This window comes from Chelonia mydas, chromosome 5 (assembly GCF_015237465.2).
Source record: "Chelonia mydas isolate rCheMyd1 chromosome 5, rCheMyd1.pri.v2, whole genome shotgun sequence".
Taxonomy (NCBI): Eukaryota; Metazoa; Chordata; order Testudines; family Cheloniidae; genus Chelonia; species Chelonia mydas.
The window spans coordinates 119,771,896-119,786,438 of NC_051245.2; the positions used below are offsets into that span (position 1 = coordinate 119,771,896).

Sequence of the window (14,543 nt, forward strand, 5' to 3'; positions counted from 1 at the left end):
AATGAGAGGAGAGAAATCAAGCTATTTTGTGGGGAAGATGTCATCAGTGGAGGAAAAGTGGACACGTTTATAAGTCAGCGGAAGAAAAGCCGTGTCAGTCCTGATTCTCAGTTCCTCCATCTCCAGGCTTGTTGGGGAAGCAGGAGGTAGCCTTAAGCTCCTGATGTAAATTAGAGCAGTCTTGGGGTGGCTGTAATGTACGCTCTGCTTCCCGTGGATCTCTAGGGGCCCTGGGAAAGAGAGAATAGACATAGCACAGTGTTCTCCAGCCGCACTGGCTGTCCGTGACAAGCTGGGAGCAAGGCCAGTATAGAGCCCTTATGCCAGCTTTCTGCTGGCCAAGCAGTCCCCTGGGCAGGGGATATTTTCAGGGACTGTTTCTGCTCCCTGAGCAGGTTATAGGGGCCTTAGTGTAACTGAGAATAAGGCCCTTCGTGTGTGTTCCACTTTTGCTGTCTATCTAATAGCACATTGCTGTCTTTTGGAAGGATCATTTCCTTATCTCAGGGATCAGCTTACGCCCTGTGGCTTGGGCACTAACGTCCTGTATCATTTTATCCTGAATTTGGGAAGGGAGCTCATTCCCTGGTTCTCTGGGCCATGGGGCACTGAAAATATTGTAAATGGGGTCAGTCCCGAGGCAGAGGGCACACCTTGCATAGCTCTGGAGCAGCCCCTTCCAAGCCATGAGGAGATGGTCACAGCCTTGTTGATGGACCTGGGAACAGGTGTGAATTCACAGGACCCGATTCACCTCTTGCTTCCATCAGACTTACTCTGGCATGTCACCGTTGACTTCGGCAGAGCTCCCCCCAAAGAGCTGTGGCTTGTAACCTTCACGTTAGGGCTTTCGGTTGTGACTCCTGTGCCTTCAAAAGAAAAAAAAAACAACTCTGTGTAGCTCAAAAGCTTGTCTCTTTCGCCAGCAGAAGATGGTACAATAGGAGATATTACCTCACCTATCTTGTCTTGCATTTAAAAAGATATCAGCCTCGTCTCTGAATTCCTGTGCTTTGGTCAGTTACTTTAGGTACTTTAGGCAAAATCATGAAGTGACTTTGTGGAGACAAATGGATTCCCCAGATATAAAAGCTACCAGGGGACTGGACCTTCGATATTCACGTACACTAGTGTTGAAACCTTTAAAATTGATTATGGGTGAGCCCAAAAGCCATCTGGAAGTATTCGGAGAACGTCTGATGCGTAAGCAGTATCCTCTGTAAGGGTTAAAACCCAGCCAGCTGAATTCATTGCGATGCTTAGCTGTAATTTTCGTAGAGCACAGTTTGGCAGAGCTTCAAAAAGGGAATTACAGTGATCAATATACATCACAATAAAAGCAAAATAAAGGTTTCAGCCTTAGCCTGATCTGCCGTATCCTTAGTGCTGCAGCCTTTGGAAGCTGAAAACAGGCCAACTTGCATTTACTGTACTACGAGAACACAGATCAAAATCCACTTCTGCAAAGCCTTGGAACCCCTTTGCACGCTGCCCCCGGTGCACGGCTTTGAGAGTGGACCTCTTCGTGTTATCGTATAGGCCAGATTTGCAAAAGTCCATGTGCATTTTTGCACACGGGCTTTTGAAAACCTGACACTAAGTGTGTCAGCTTTTATCTGACTAGTTTATTAGTAATGTCCATGGAGCAAGGATTGAGTTTTTCTCCTGTCTTGCACAGGGCCAAATACACGTAAGGTGCTCAGTAATTTAGAATAATCAAAGCAGACCCACCCTTCTCACAGTTTGATTCATAGAACACAAGAGATGGAATTTACTGATAATTCAGGCATAATATATTTAGACCTAAAACAAAAGGGGTCACATTTGCCTCTGGTGTAACACCATTGGAGTCAGTATCGTTGCACCAGGGAACAATTTGGTGCAATGAATTCTCTTTAATCAGGATTTAAGGACCCGAGCATGTTTCTATTGATACCAATGATACAATTTCTCTTGATGTCAGTGAGACCAAGACCTGGTGTCTCACTGGTGGATAAAGGGGAATAAGGGGGCAGGAAGCCCCTCCTCCATCCCATCCCCTTTAAAATAAAAGAAGATTCTTGGCCAGATCCTCAGCTTCCCTCCCCACCATCCCCTTGTGCCGCACTTACAGTGGAAAGGGGCTAGACACCTGCTCCAGCATGGGAGATGAGGATTCCCTTATGCCAGGGAATCCCTAGATGGGGTGAAGCCAGCATAATTGGCTCTATGCCACCTGCTCCTGGTCCCCTAGCATAACAGGCATTCTGGGTATGTGCTGGGGTGGGGACACAGTGTGGCTGGAGCATGCTGTCTTCCCGCTGTCTTGGGTTGGAGGCATGCACTCCAGGGTGCAAGTTCTAGCTGGCACAAGTTACAACAGCCCTGAAGCTGCTCTAACCTATACTGGGAGTTGAACCAGCTCCTGGATACCCCTGGGATTTGAAGGTGGGAGACAAAAAGGTGGCAGAAAGTCACCTGTACCCTCGCCACCAAATTAAGTGAACAGACCTCCAGTGCATGTGTGGGTTTGGCCCAAGGGGGATTTAAATGGTCCAGGCTACAGAGGGTATATTTTAACCCCAGTTTGATGCCCAGTTCTCTCTTGCACCAAGCCTTCTGACCTCTGGTCAGGCTTTTCCACCCCAGATGGCACCTGGCTTGACTGAGGTAGCTGCTTAATGGCAGTGTTTGTATGTGTTTTCTGAAAACACAAAATCTCTAGCATCAAACCTGGAGCACATAAATCTGAGAACATGCCCCCTTCTGCAGCCCAGAGCCAGCCATTGTATTATACTCACACAGCCCTCTCCCTGCTCCAGTGTGTGGCAAAGCCCGCTTGGGGATGACTTTCCATCCAGAATGCAGGATCCTCCCACTGCCCTCCCAACAATACAAGGCCTGCAGCAGGGCAGGAAGGTGTGGGGTCAAGCAAGCAGTTTGATTGCACCTGGGGATTTTCCCCTTCTCCAGAAGTATTAACTGGCTCCATGCTTATGTGTATCCAGTGGCTAAGAAATTCGGCCCTGAGCGGCCTAGCAGCCACATTGTAGTGTCCCCAAGTTAGCTCCTTGCACACAGCCCATTCTTTATTATTGCCATTCAGTTATTTATACAGCACTACGGATGTGCATGGTACTTTACAGACAAATAAAAAGAGCGTCCCTCCCCCGCTGCCTTGGGCTTTGGTGTATTTCGCTCCAAAGGCCAGTCTATATCACTTAACAATCCTTCCTATCTCACAGAGGTATAGTGAGGATGAACACACACACCCGCACCCACCCCTAAGCTACCATGGTAATGGGGACCATATAAGAGCCTAAGGCAGATACGCTGGTACAAACTCCCTGGGTGAGCTACACTGGGATAAGCCCCTTTTTACATCAGTACAACATATGCTAGGGGTTTGCACTGGAGTAGCTATGCCAGTATAAATATCCCTACATAGACAGTCCCTGGGTAAATTGGGTACATATTACTCCGTCAATTACTTCCTTTCTGTTAGGTTTCAGAGTAACAGCCGTGTTAGTCTGTATTCGCAAAAAGAAAAGGAGTACTTGTGGCACCTTAGAGACTAACCAATTTATTTGAGCATAAGCTTTCGTGAGCTACAGCTCACTTCATCAGATGCATACTGTGGAAAGTGTAGAAGATCTTTTTATACACACAACGCATGAAAAAATACCTCCCCCCACCCCACTTTCCTGCTGGTAATAGCTTATCTAAAGTGATCACTCTCCTTACAATGTGTATGATAATCAAGTTGGGCCATTTCCAGCACAAATCCAGGTTTTCTCTCCCCCCCCGTCCCCCCCCCCACCACACACACACACAAACCCACTCTCCTGTTGGTAATAGCTTATCTAAAGTGACTATTATCATACACATTGTAAGGAGAGTGATCACTTTAGATAAGCTATTACCAGCAGGAGAGTGGGGTGGGGGGAGGTGTTTTTTCATGCTTTGTGTGTATTAAAAGATCTTCTACACTTTCCACAGTATGCATCCGATGAAGTGAGCTATAGCTCACGAAAGCTTATGCTCAAATAAATTGGTTAGTCTCTAAGGTGCCACAAGTACTCCTTTTCTTTTTCCTTTCTGTTGTCGGTCTATTATTATGTGATGGATTACTGTATCTATGGCAGTTTGCTTTAATCCTCTTTAATTTTATGAAAAGAGCTGTTAGGTGAATTGTACTTCTGGCTCCTTTCTTATGTCACTGTTTGGGACTTCTATCACTCTGAATATAGCAATCAAAATAAGATTGAAAAAAATACACAGCTCACCAGTGAAATAAACGTAACCATAGTGTTTCCAGCTCTTAGGATTTCATCAAGAGCTTAGGTGCTTTTCTTGAAGCTCCAGGTGCTGGTTTTATGTGAATATCCTGAGAATCTCAGCTTTCTTACGTTAAAAAAAAAAAACCTTGCTGTCATGGTGGTGCAGGAAAACTTGAAAATGTGACCCCCTCAAAGCTTCAGAACCAGAAAGCAAATTTAAAAGACCCAACACTTCTTATTTCGAAATCTCATGATTTTAGGCCAGTCGGATGATTTTGGGGAGGTTGATTCAATACTGTAACCATGATGTTCTGCTTCTTGTGTATTAGAGGCAGGATATACTGATCCATATAACATAAGGCCGCTCTGCAATTCTGACTGTTTTACTTTGCTTTATATAGCTAGCTGATTCTGTGGAACATTTTATCTAAATTTTCATATCAGTCATTTGCAGCTTGGTTAATGGGTAACACTTTAAAGTACCCAAACTTATCTGTTCTTTAATAATAATTAATACTTTGTTAATATGAACTACTTTTAAATAATAAACAATCATTCTATTCTATTCTAACATTGAAAACCTATGATAATAATACTTAATAATACACTAAGACAGTGTCTGTCATCCAAGGATCTCAAAACATTTTACAAATGTTCATTAATTTAGTCTGACAACAATTCTGCAAACTAGGTAAAAAGAAAAGGAGGACTTGTGGAACCTTAGAGACTCACCAATTTATTTGAGCATAAGCTTTCGTGAGCTACAGCTCACTTCATCGGATTCATCGCTTCATTCCTGTTTGTCTCCTGCTCCCTGCCTGCCTTAGCTCCACGCAGATCCCAGAAGCGGCCGCTAGGTCCCTGCAGCCCTTAGGCACATGGGCAGCCAGGAAGGCTCCGTGGGCTGCCCCGGCCCGAGTGCTGGCTCTGCAGCTCCCATTGGCTGGGAACCGCTACCAGTGGGAGCTGTGGGGGCAGCGCCTGCGGATGTGAAGGCAACGCACGGCCCTCCCTGGCTGCCCATGCACCTAAGGGCTCCATGGATCTGGCGGCTGCTTCCTGGGAGCTGCAGTATGTGCCGCCAGGACCACGCACCCTGAACCCTTTCCCGCACCCAACCCCCTTCACCAGCCCGGAGTTCCCTCCCGCACCCAAACTCCCTCCCAGACCCCACCCCCCCACACACACACCAACCCCTGCCCCAGCCGTGGGCCCTCTCCTGCACCTCAAAGCCCTCATCCCTGGCCCCATCCCAAAGCCCGTACCGCCTCCCGCATCCCAACCCCCTGCCCTAGCCCAGAGCCTGCTCCCTGAACCCCTCATTTCTGGCCCCACCCAGAGCCCATACCGCACCCCAACCCCCTGCCCCAGCCCGGAGCCCTCTCCCACACCACAAATCCCTTATCCCCAGCCCCATCCCAGAGCCTGCACCCCCAGCCAGAGCCCTCACATCCCTGCCCCAGCCCAGTGAAAGTGACTGAGGGTGGGGGAGAGTGAGCAACGGAGGGAGGGGGGAATGGAGCGGGAAGGGGCGGGGAAGCGGTGTTCAGTTTTGTGCCATTAGAAAGTTGGCAACCCTACCAAGGTGAGTAATACCTAACAACTCCATTGGCAACTCAAGAAGTAAGGTACGGTTCACCGTAAGTCAAGATGGCAGAATCTGGCCTGTGGGAGATGGTCAGGGCTGCTGGATCAGAATCTAGGTTTCTTGGCATCGGACTGGTGGATATTCGGAATCCAGAGGACATTCCTTCTCTGATAAATCAAATTTTGAGGCTCAGTAATCCGATCGTGTCTTTTTAAGATTGCTTCCTTAGCCTCTTGCATTACAGTAGAGGACACAGTTTTCTGCCAGTCTTTGGTCCCAGTCCTGTAAACATTTATATAATGCTTAACTTTAAGCATACAAATGGTCCTACCTACTCACATACTTATAGGTTAGCACATGCATAAGACATTACAGGGTCAGGGTGTTTGGCATCAGGAAAACTTTATGAGAATTATTTTGATTTGATGTTTTCCGGTGAAATCCTAAAGTCCTTGCCCAGTCATCGCTTAAGCCTTGTTTCAGGAAAGCACTTAAGTGTCTGCTTATTGTTAAGCATGTGCTTATTTCCCATTGAAGTCAATGGGACTTACTGGGAGTTAAGCACATGCTTACAGTTAAGCAGACACTTAAGTGCTTTCCTGAATCAGGGCGTTAGGCAAGACTCCAGTTGACGTCAGTGGGAGTTTTGCCTGAGTAAGGACTGCAGGGTTTGGCCTCTGTCTCTCATTACTCCTGTTTGTCTCCTGCTCCAGGAATGTTTTAAACATTTGTAAATAATTATTATTTTTAACCTTTTCACAGGGGTGTTTGCATTTGGACTTTTTGCCACTGACATATTTGTAAATGCTGGCCAGGTAGTGACTGGGAACTTGGCTCCTTACTTCCTGACGGTGTGTAAACCCAACTACACGGGGAGCGACTGCCGGGCTCACCATCAGTTCATAAACAATGGGAATATCTGCACCGGGGACCTGGAGGTGATTGAAAAGGCAAGGAGATCCTTTCCATCCAAACATGCTGCTTTGAGCATTTACTCAGCCCTTTATGCCACGGTGAGTGCATGTGTTATTTGCCAGTTCCCATGACAGGTTTCAGTTGCTATAGGTACTCTGTCTCATTTAAATCTCACCTACATTTTTCTTTTGTCTGTGCTGTATGGGGAAGAGCCCTTCTTTTTTCATGGGGTCAGTGGCTTTTCTGGGCCAAATTCAGCCCTGGTGTAATCAAGTGTAACTCCCATTACTTTCCCAGTGAGGGGCAGTCTTATCTGGAGGCATGAGGACCAGTTTGGCAATTAGGAGATCCTCAGTTCTAATCCCAGCTATGCCAATGACTTTATGTAGCCCAGGGTGAGTCACCACACCTCCCTGCCTCAGTTTCCTGACTTGTAAAATGATGATGATAATACCTAACTCACAGGAAAGCTAGTTGCTATTCCCTAGTGTCCGTACAATATCAAGTGCTAAATGTTACTATTCTGGGGGGAGTCTTGTTTGCTTGGGCTAAATTTTAGTCCCCTGTTAGGCGTAAACTCCTCTTACAAGCAAAGGTCCCATTAACGGCAGTCTTACAATTTTGCCACCATAATAAAGGTAAGATTGAGTCCTTGGCGTACAGTTTAAAGGCGATAATGCTTTCCTGCCATATGGGGAATAGTCAACGTCTGTAAAAGCCCGTCTAAAAATATCATCCGCCTTTGTTTTCTCTGGCAACGTTATAACATCGTACTGCGATACGAGTTACAGTTTGTGTAGGGCTATTTAAGTGATACAGTAAGGATTATAACAGTATTGAAGACACTGGTAGGTTTGCCGTTCATTGCAATGGACTAGATTCTGACTCCTTTGCTCAGGTTGAGTAGCATCTTGATCCACCAGCAGACTCCATGAAATCAATGAGACTGTTCAGAAAGTTAGGTCCCACTCAACGTAAGAGTGGCAGAGTCTGGCTCGAAGACAGCAGGATTGGGCCCAAGAAAGTTGTTCTCTCTTCCTGGCGTAGCAGCAAATGCAGCGTTTCAATGTCTTAATGCTGAATGTTTTAAACGTTCCTTGTTAGCTGATGAATGAGACGTAAAGGCCACTAATTATATTCAGAGTAGGAAAGACAAGGCCGGGGCTGCTTTGTTTGTTGCATATTTTTCTTGTGTGTCACACGAACGATAAAAGTGACACAAAAGCGTTAACTTAGCTAGCCTGGGGACATCACCGCACTCGGAGCATTTTGCTTCACTGGGAATACTAGGGACACTCGACTGGCAAAAAGTGCTCCCAGTGTGGGCGGAGCTATACCAGCAAAACTGCCCTTCCAACCCACCCCCACCCCACCCTAAGTGAAATAAGCGATACCAGCCAAAACACAGTATTGCCAGGATAACTGTGTCTACACTAGGTGCTTCTGTTGGCCCTGCTGTGTTGGTCGGGGATCTAGGGTGACCAGATAGCAAGTGTCAAACATCAGCACGGGGAGGGTGGTAATAGGCACCTATATAAGAAAAAACCCCGAATATCAGGACTGTCCCTATAAAATCGGGACATCTGGTCACCCTATAGGGATCACACCTCTTCACACCCCGACGGACACAGCTATAGCTGCAAAAGTATATAGTTTAGAGCAATATAAATTGTCTAAGATGCTTACTGTTATTCCCCTGATCTCCGCCTTTAGATTGTGAGTTCCTTTCGGCGGGGATTGCCTTTAGGTGTTTGGAAGGTGTCTGGCTCATCATGAGCACTACCACAAATGAATAAAAACAGTAATGCATGAAAATAAGCTCCTGGTAGATAGCATTTTGTATATGTCTATACTGCAAGTAAACACCCATGGCTGGCCTGTGTCAGCTGACTCAGGCTCATGGGGTTGTAAAATTGCAGTATGGACACTGGGACTTGGGTTGGATCCCAGAATCAAGGACCCTCCCCAATCGAGGGGTCCAGTTCAAGCCCGAACATCTACACCCCAATTTTATAGCCCCACGGGCTGGGCCCCATAAGCCCGAGTCAGCTGCTATAGGCCAGCTGTGGGTGTTTAATTGCAGTGTAGACATACCCTTTTGGGAGCAGCAGGTGTTTTGGCTACTTGCTTTGAGATGCAGGCTGCACCTCTCTTCACTGACTCTGTCACCGATAGCCCTCCCCCAGAACAATACCTTTAGAGCCACACTACCCCGGTCTCCTCCTGGCCCGCGCTACCCCCAATTCCCTAGAGGGCCAAGACTCCACAGAAAGGATAATACAGAAAGGAACCTTCTCTGGGCTGGAGGGAGGACAATGTGTTTCCACTGCAGGCCCTGCCTCTGGCCGGGCCACTGCTCCCCGGCTCCCCCCCATCCCTCAGCATGGACCCATGGGGCACCCTCCACAGGCCTGGAGGGCAGAGCATGGAGGTGACTGTGTCCTCCTTTAACCCAGCAGTGGAACCGTCTCTTCCATGCACGAATTTGCTGTTGGGGAGGGGAGTGATATGGGCCTAACATTAAGGGCTAGAACATGACCTGGGACACACTCTTGCACAGGGGAGTAAGACTTCTCCTTAATCCCCTGCTTGGCCTACCTTGTCCCCAAGCATCTGGGTAGGAAGGGGCAAGAATGGGTAGAGCTTTGGCTCCACCCCCTACTTTAGTGGCCAGCACAAGTGTGGCCTGGTCTACACCTAAAACTTAAGTCAACTAGCTATATCGCTGAGGGATGTGAAAAGTTCATTGCATTTTGAAATGGCTTTAATTTTTTTTAAATGCGAAAGGTTAAATACTCAGTCAAAACAATCTTGCTTTGTCCTGAAACACTTTCTTTTAACGGTTTGATTCACTGAAAATTTGAAAAAAAAATTGTTTTCGGTTCGACCTGAAACGATTTTTCTGATTTTTCAAAATTGCCAGCAAACTGGTACCTCCACTCTTTGAACAGCTCTTGTTGTGCTGTCTGCCTTTCAGTTTTCAGCAACCAAAAGATACTGGCTGAAAATCAATGTATTTTCAGATTGGGGATGTTTGGTTTTCCAACCAAAAAAAAATAATATTTTTTTCAAGGAAAGCTGACGTTTTCCATGAAATGTTTTTACTCTGGTGAAAACCCAGTTTCCCATTATGGAAATGTTTTGACCAGCCCCCAGCATTATACAGTAGCTACCAAAGGAACGTTCCTGCTTTTCGCGGTGTGTCTGTGGATTTGCAAACCCTCTGCTGGCTCTTTCCCCGGATCAAGCCCATAATGTGCGGCTCAGGTCCATTTACAAGCTAGCAGCTATAGGGCACTACATACGAGGTAATAACTTACCAATGAATATTACAGTTGGATCGTCCTGATCATCCCACTTCCTGGACAAAAGCCCCCTGGTCCCCATCACCCTTGGGGGTGGCAGTGCCTATTGTTTATGGCACACTAGAGAAATCTGTTGCTGGAGACATTTTTGACAAGCAAAGTAACAGCACACTTGATGCATTTGCTTTGCTTAACAAAGCCAAGCTGTGTTTGGAAGGCATAAAGAAATTCACACTTAACCTCTCACTGTGGAGGATTCCATTGTGTTTACTTGGTTATCATTATGCTGTCAAATTTTGTTAGTTGATACAGTATCCTTGTATTCATGCTACTCCTGTAATCATAGGCTCTGAAATCAGTGCATGGCTGTTAATTGCTCCTCACATAGTTTATTTTCTTTGTCAAAATGCCCTTAAAAGAATGAGCTGACACAGCTTGTGGAGTTTACTGAACAGGTATTTCTGAGCACAGGACAACTTCTTACCATGTAAGTTCTCAATAACAAACCCTCCCATACTCTTCTCCACTTCTGTCACTTATCATAGAATCATAGAATATCAGGGTTGGAAGGGACCTCAGGAGGTCATCTAGTCCAACCCCCTGCTCAAAGCAGGACCAATCCCCAACTAAATCATCCCAGCCAGGGCTTTGTCAAGCCTGACCTTAAAAATATCTAAGGAAGGAGATTCCACCACCTCCCTAGGTAACGCATTCCAGTGCTTCACCACCCTCCTAGTGAAAAAGTTTTTCCTAATATCCAACCTAAACCTCCCCCACTTATTAAGTCCCCAAGTCAAAACAAAGGCCCATGGCAGGAAAAAAGGGCATGATTGGTTGCTTTTAACACCCAGGGTCTGGTTTTCAAACTGAAGCGACTTGGTCACTTGCGCGCCTAGTTTGCATGGGGATGTGTCTGCAAAAATTGGGGATTTGCATCTGGCTGGGTGGATGCACAAATCCCTGGCTCACATAGCCTCTATGCAATATAAGTGTTCAACTGCACACGTGCTAATTCTTGTGCAACTTCGGTAGCCAAGGGAACGGTGCCCTTTTATACCAGCCCTGACCGCCCTGTTGCTGGATATGGTTGAGTGGATGTTAGACACGCTGAAGCCATCTGTCTCCAATATCTTTTCCCCTTCTGAGGCCCCTCTCTGAGCTACACAAGCCCCCTGAGAATGCGAGGGGTCAGAGCATCTGTCACGTTCCTGCTTGGCACAACATGTGTAGATGAAAAATGACCTGTGTGTTTGTCCGTGCCCTTTCACGTGCGGCTTGCGCTGTGTTTCAGATGTACATCACAAGCACAATTAAAACAAAGAGCAGCAGACTAGCAAAGCCTGTGCTGTGTCTGGGGACCCTCTGTGCTGCCTTCCTCACCGGGCTAAATCGAGTTTCCGAGTATCGAAACCACTGTTCGGATGTGATTGCAGGCTTCATCTTGGGAAGCGCGGTAGCGTTGTTTCTGGTAAGCCAATTAGTCCTCTCCCACCCAATGTCAGGACAATCTAAAGTCAAAGAAAAATTCTCATGGTAATACTATAGGTGTCTTTCACAGCTGAATACTCAACCCACAACCCTATAACGGCTAATTCTAGTGTCATCTAATTGGATTTATCTTCAGAGCAAAACCTAACACGAAATCAGGCTGATACTAATTAATAGGGCGAATGTGATGTCAGACTTGTATCTACACACATTTCCGTGGTATTTTAATCACTGAAAAGTGCCGACTCTGAGGCTGTCCTGGGAAAGCGCTTCTGGCATGCAGGAGAATGCAGCAGATGCCGGAAGGGCAGCATGGTAGCCCTAAGGCTGCTGCCTATGCAAGTCTTGGTACCCACGCTTCACAGCCTCATTGGCTGTCTATTGTTTGGCAGGTGTGGGATTTGAGATCTTACTTTGAGTGTATAAGGCTCTAAACAAAGAGCCTGGTTTTCCACTTTGTTACAGGGGAATCACACAGACTTCAAACAAGTGTAACAGAGAGGAGAATCAGGTTGGCTCAAAGCTGAGCCTATCTGGGAGACATGTGTCTCCCACTCTGGCACTTGAGACAAGGGGTTTGGGATGATTCTTCACCCCTATGAGATGACATGGGATAGTCAACAGTACCAGCCAGGGATCTCCCCACCAAAGGCCTATGGGTCTGGAATGGTCAAAGTGCCCAGAAATGGCATCTTTCTGGGTGAGACCTGAGACTTCTTGCTCCCTCGTTAGCTAATTCAGGCATTTGTATTGAGAAATGTGCCCGGTTCCAATTAAGAAGAATTAAAATGTATCAAAAAACCTCCAGAGTCCTCTGCCTTTGAGTGCTTAGCAATGAACGGGTGTTACTGCCCAAGTGTGCTGCTGTGTGACCTGCAGGGTCTGAAACAATGTGACTCCCGTGAAACATCCTTTCAGACATACAGCAGCCCCCTACAAACAGTAGTTCAAGCACCACACAGGGAGGATGCAAACATCAGGACTGGAATGGACAAGTCTGTCCTTAACTAGGCATGATACGGGCATGGTCTTTGCTTTAAAGCATGAATAATTGAGCCTGGTGTCATCAGGAGTGATCCCTGCTCTTTTAATGGACTGGGAGGTCCCGAATGTTACTTGTCTGGGAATCACATATCGTGATGCAAAATTTGGCCTGTAGAGTGCAGGGCCAATTACAATTAGTGGTTCTAAAAGTGTAACACAATTGTGATCAAGGCTTCTGTTCTCTAGAACATAATAAAGTAACAGTAATAATGGTTCATATCCACAGGTAACAGTTACACAGGCCAGGTTACTGAGATAGCCCCTTGCTCCCAGCTATGTCAATCACATTGCCAGTAGTCCAGTTCTGAAAAGGGGATGGTTTGGAATCAAATCCCTCTCCAGACATACCCAGAACTTTGAAAGAATTTGGATGAGGACCCAAATTTGCTGTTTCAAGTTAATGCTTGGAAGGCAAAGGTTCTAGTTAAAGCCTACTGGTGAAGGTTATATGATGACTTAGCTCTTTTTTCCACATCATGCAGGGAATGTGTGTTGTCCATAACTTTAAAGGAACACATGGAGCTCCTTCTAAACCGAAGCCTGAAGATCCCCGAGGGATGCCCCTCATGGCTTTTCCAAGAGTGGAAAGTCCCCTGGAGACATTGAGTGCACAGGTACCGTAAATCCCTCAGTCACAGACAGTCATCAGAAACATTGTCAGGCACAGCTGAGTAAAAGCACCTTTTAACCTCACTGTAAACACGCAATGGTGGGGCCAGTTTCATCCCCAGTGTAACTCCAGCGAAGACAGTGGAGTTATACCAGAGATGAGTTTGTTCCATTATACATATCTATTAACATATCCCTTGTATCCCAGCCTTGTAAATGTCAAATGCCACAGACACACATCTACAGCTGAAGAGGCAAGATTTAGCATATGCAATCAATGACAACGAATCTTCACACATGTTGCTTGGGGAATAAACTTTCACCCTTTCCTTGGATACTTGGGCAGAAAATTAGGGGAGGACAGTTGATAATTCTGTCCGATTGCATTTTGGAACTCTCCTTACAATGCCTCTCCTTCCCTTAAATCTGACACTCATGTATGTAATCCAGAACACAGACTCAGATGTGCTGTACAGTGGTCCTTAGCCTGGGACAGAACCTAAGCCCTCACACCTCCTCTTCATGGGCCATTGGGATGCTCAGCATCCTCTGTAATAATAATAACCAGCAAACCGTTCTCTAACTCAGCAGCAGAAAAACAGAAACTTCCTACATGTTTGCAACCGAGTAATCCAGGATGAGCAGTGGGACATTTTCTTCTCATTTACATTGAGGCTACCCTTTTCACGTCCATTGTTTGTACAGTGCAACTAAGAAAACTTTGCCCCCAGTAATCAGGCTGCCTGATATAAGAGGTTTTTGCTTCAAAATATACCTGTTGTGCCCTACCTATTGTTCCTGGTAAAGAAACGCTAGTACTTTAAGAGAATGGTACTGCATTCTGCAGAAATGAAATTATGTATAGATATTACAGATGTTCAGCAAATGAGGGATTTTCCTCAGGGAAATTTTGACTTTTTGTCAAAAAACTGAAGACCAGCCTGGCAAGCATACTCAGTGTATATAGAAATATTAGTGCTTTGTCTTTTCAGATACAGATAAATATCTGCGGCGTTTTGATATATGAGGCATAAATAAAGGAGGCCAAAGTCTTCCTTCTAGGTGTGAGAACTGCCGAAAGGCCTGATCGAAAGCCCAATGAAGCCAGCAAGAGTCTCCGTTTACTTCAGTGGGCTCTGGATCAGGCTGTAAAAACACATACACTGAGTAGGCCCAGAGTGAGGTTTTACTCTATGGTTTACCATGTGAGTGGTTACCTATTGGACTAATTCTACAAATATGGGAAAGGGATCCACCCCCAACTGCACAGGTTTCTGCAGATGGCCCCACTTCATTTTCCTTTGCACCTCCCAAGTACCATAGTTATGGAATGGC

The 14,543-nt window shown here is 46.2% G+C and overlaps 1 protein-coding gene across 4 annotated transcripts in view; it reads left to right on the top strand.

Annotated features, from left to right (window-relative positions):
• The window catches only part of PLPPR1 (phospholipid phosphatase related 1), a 178,231-nt gene that overhangs the window by 161,431 nt on the left and 2,257 nt on the right, over positions 1–14,543 (top strand). For all 4 annotated transcript variants that reach the window (XM_037902162.2, XM_043547314.1, XM_037902161.2 and 1 more), the window contains exons 5-7: positions 6,610–6,860; positions 11,359–11,535; positions 13,082–13,213. In XM_037902162.2, the coding sequence (XP_037758090.1) occupies positions 6,610–6,860; positions 11,359–11,535; positions 13,082–13,213 (560 nt within the window). The remainder of the gene's footprint in view (positions 1–6,609; positions 6,861–11,358; positions 11,536–13,081; positions 13,214–14,543) is intronic.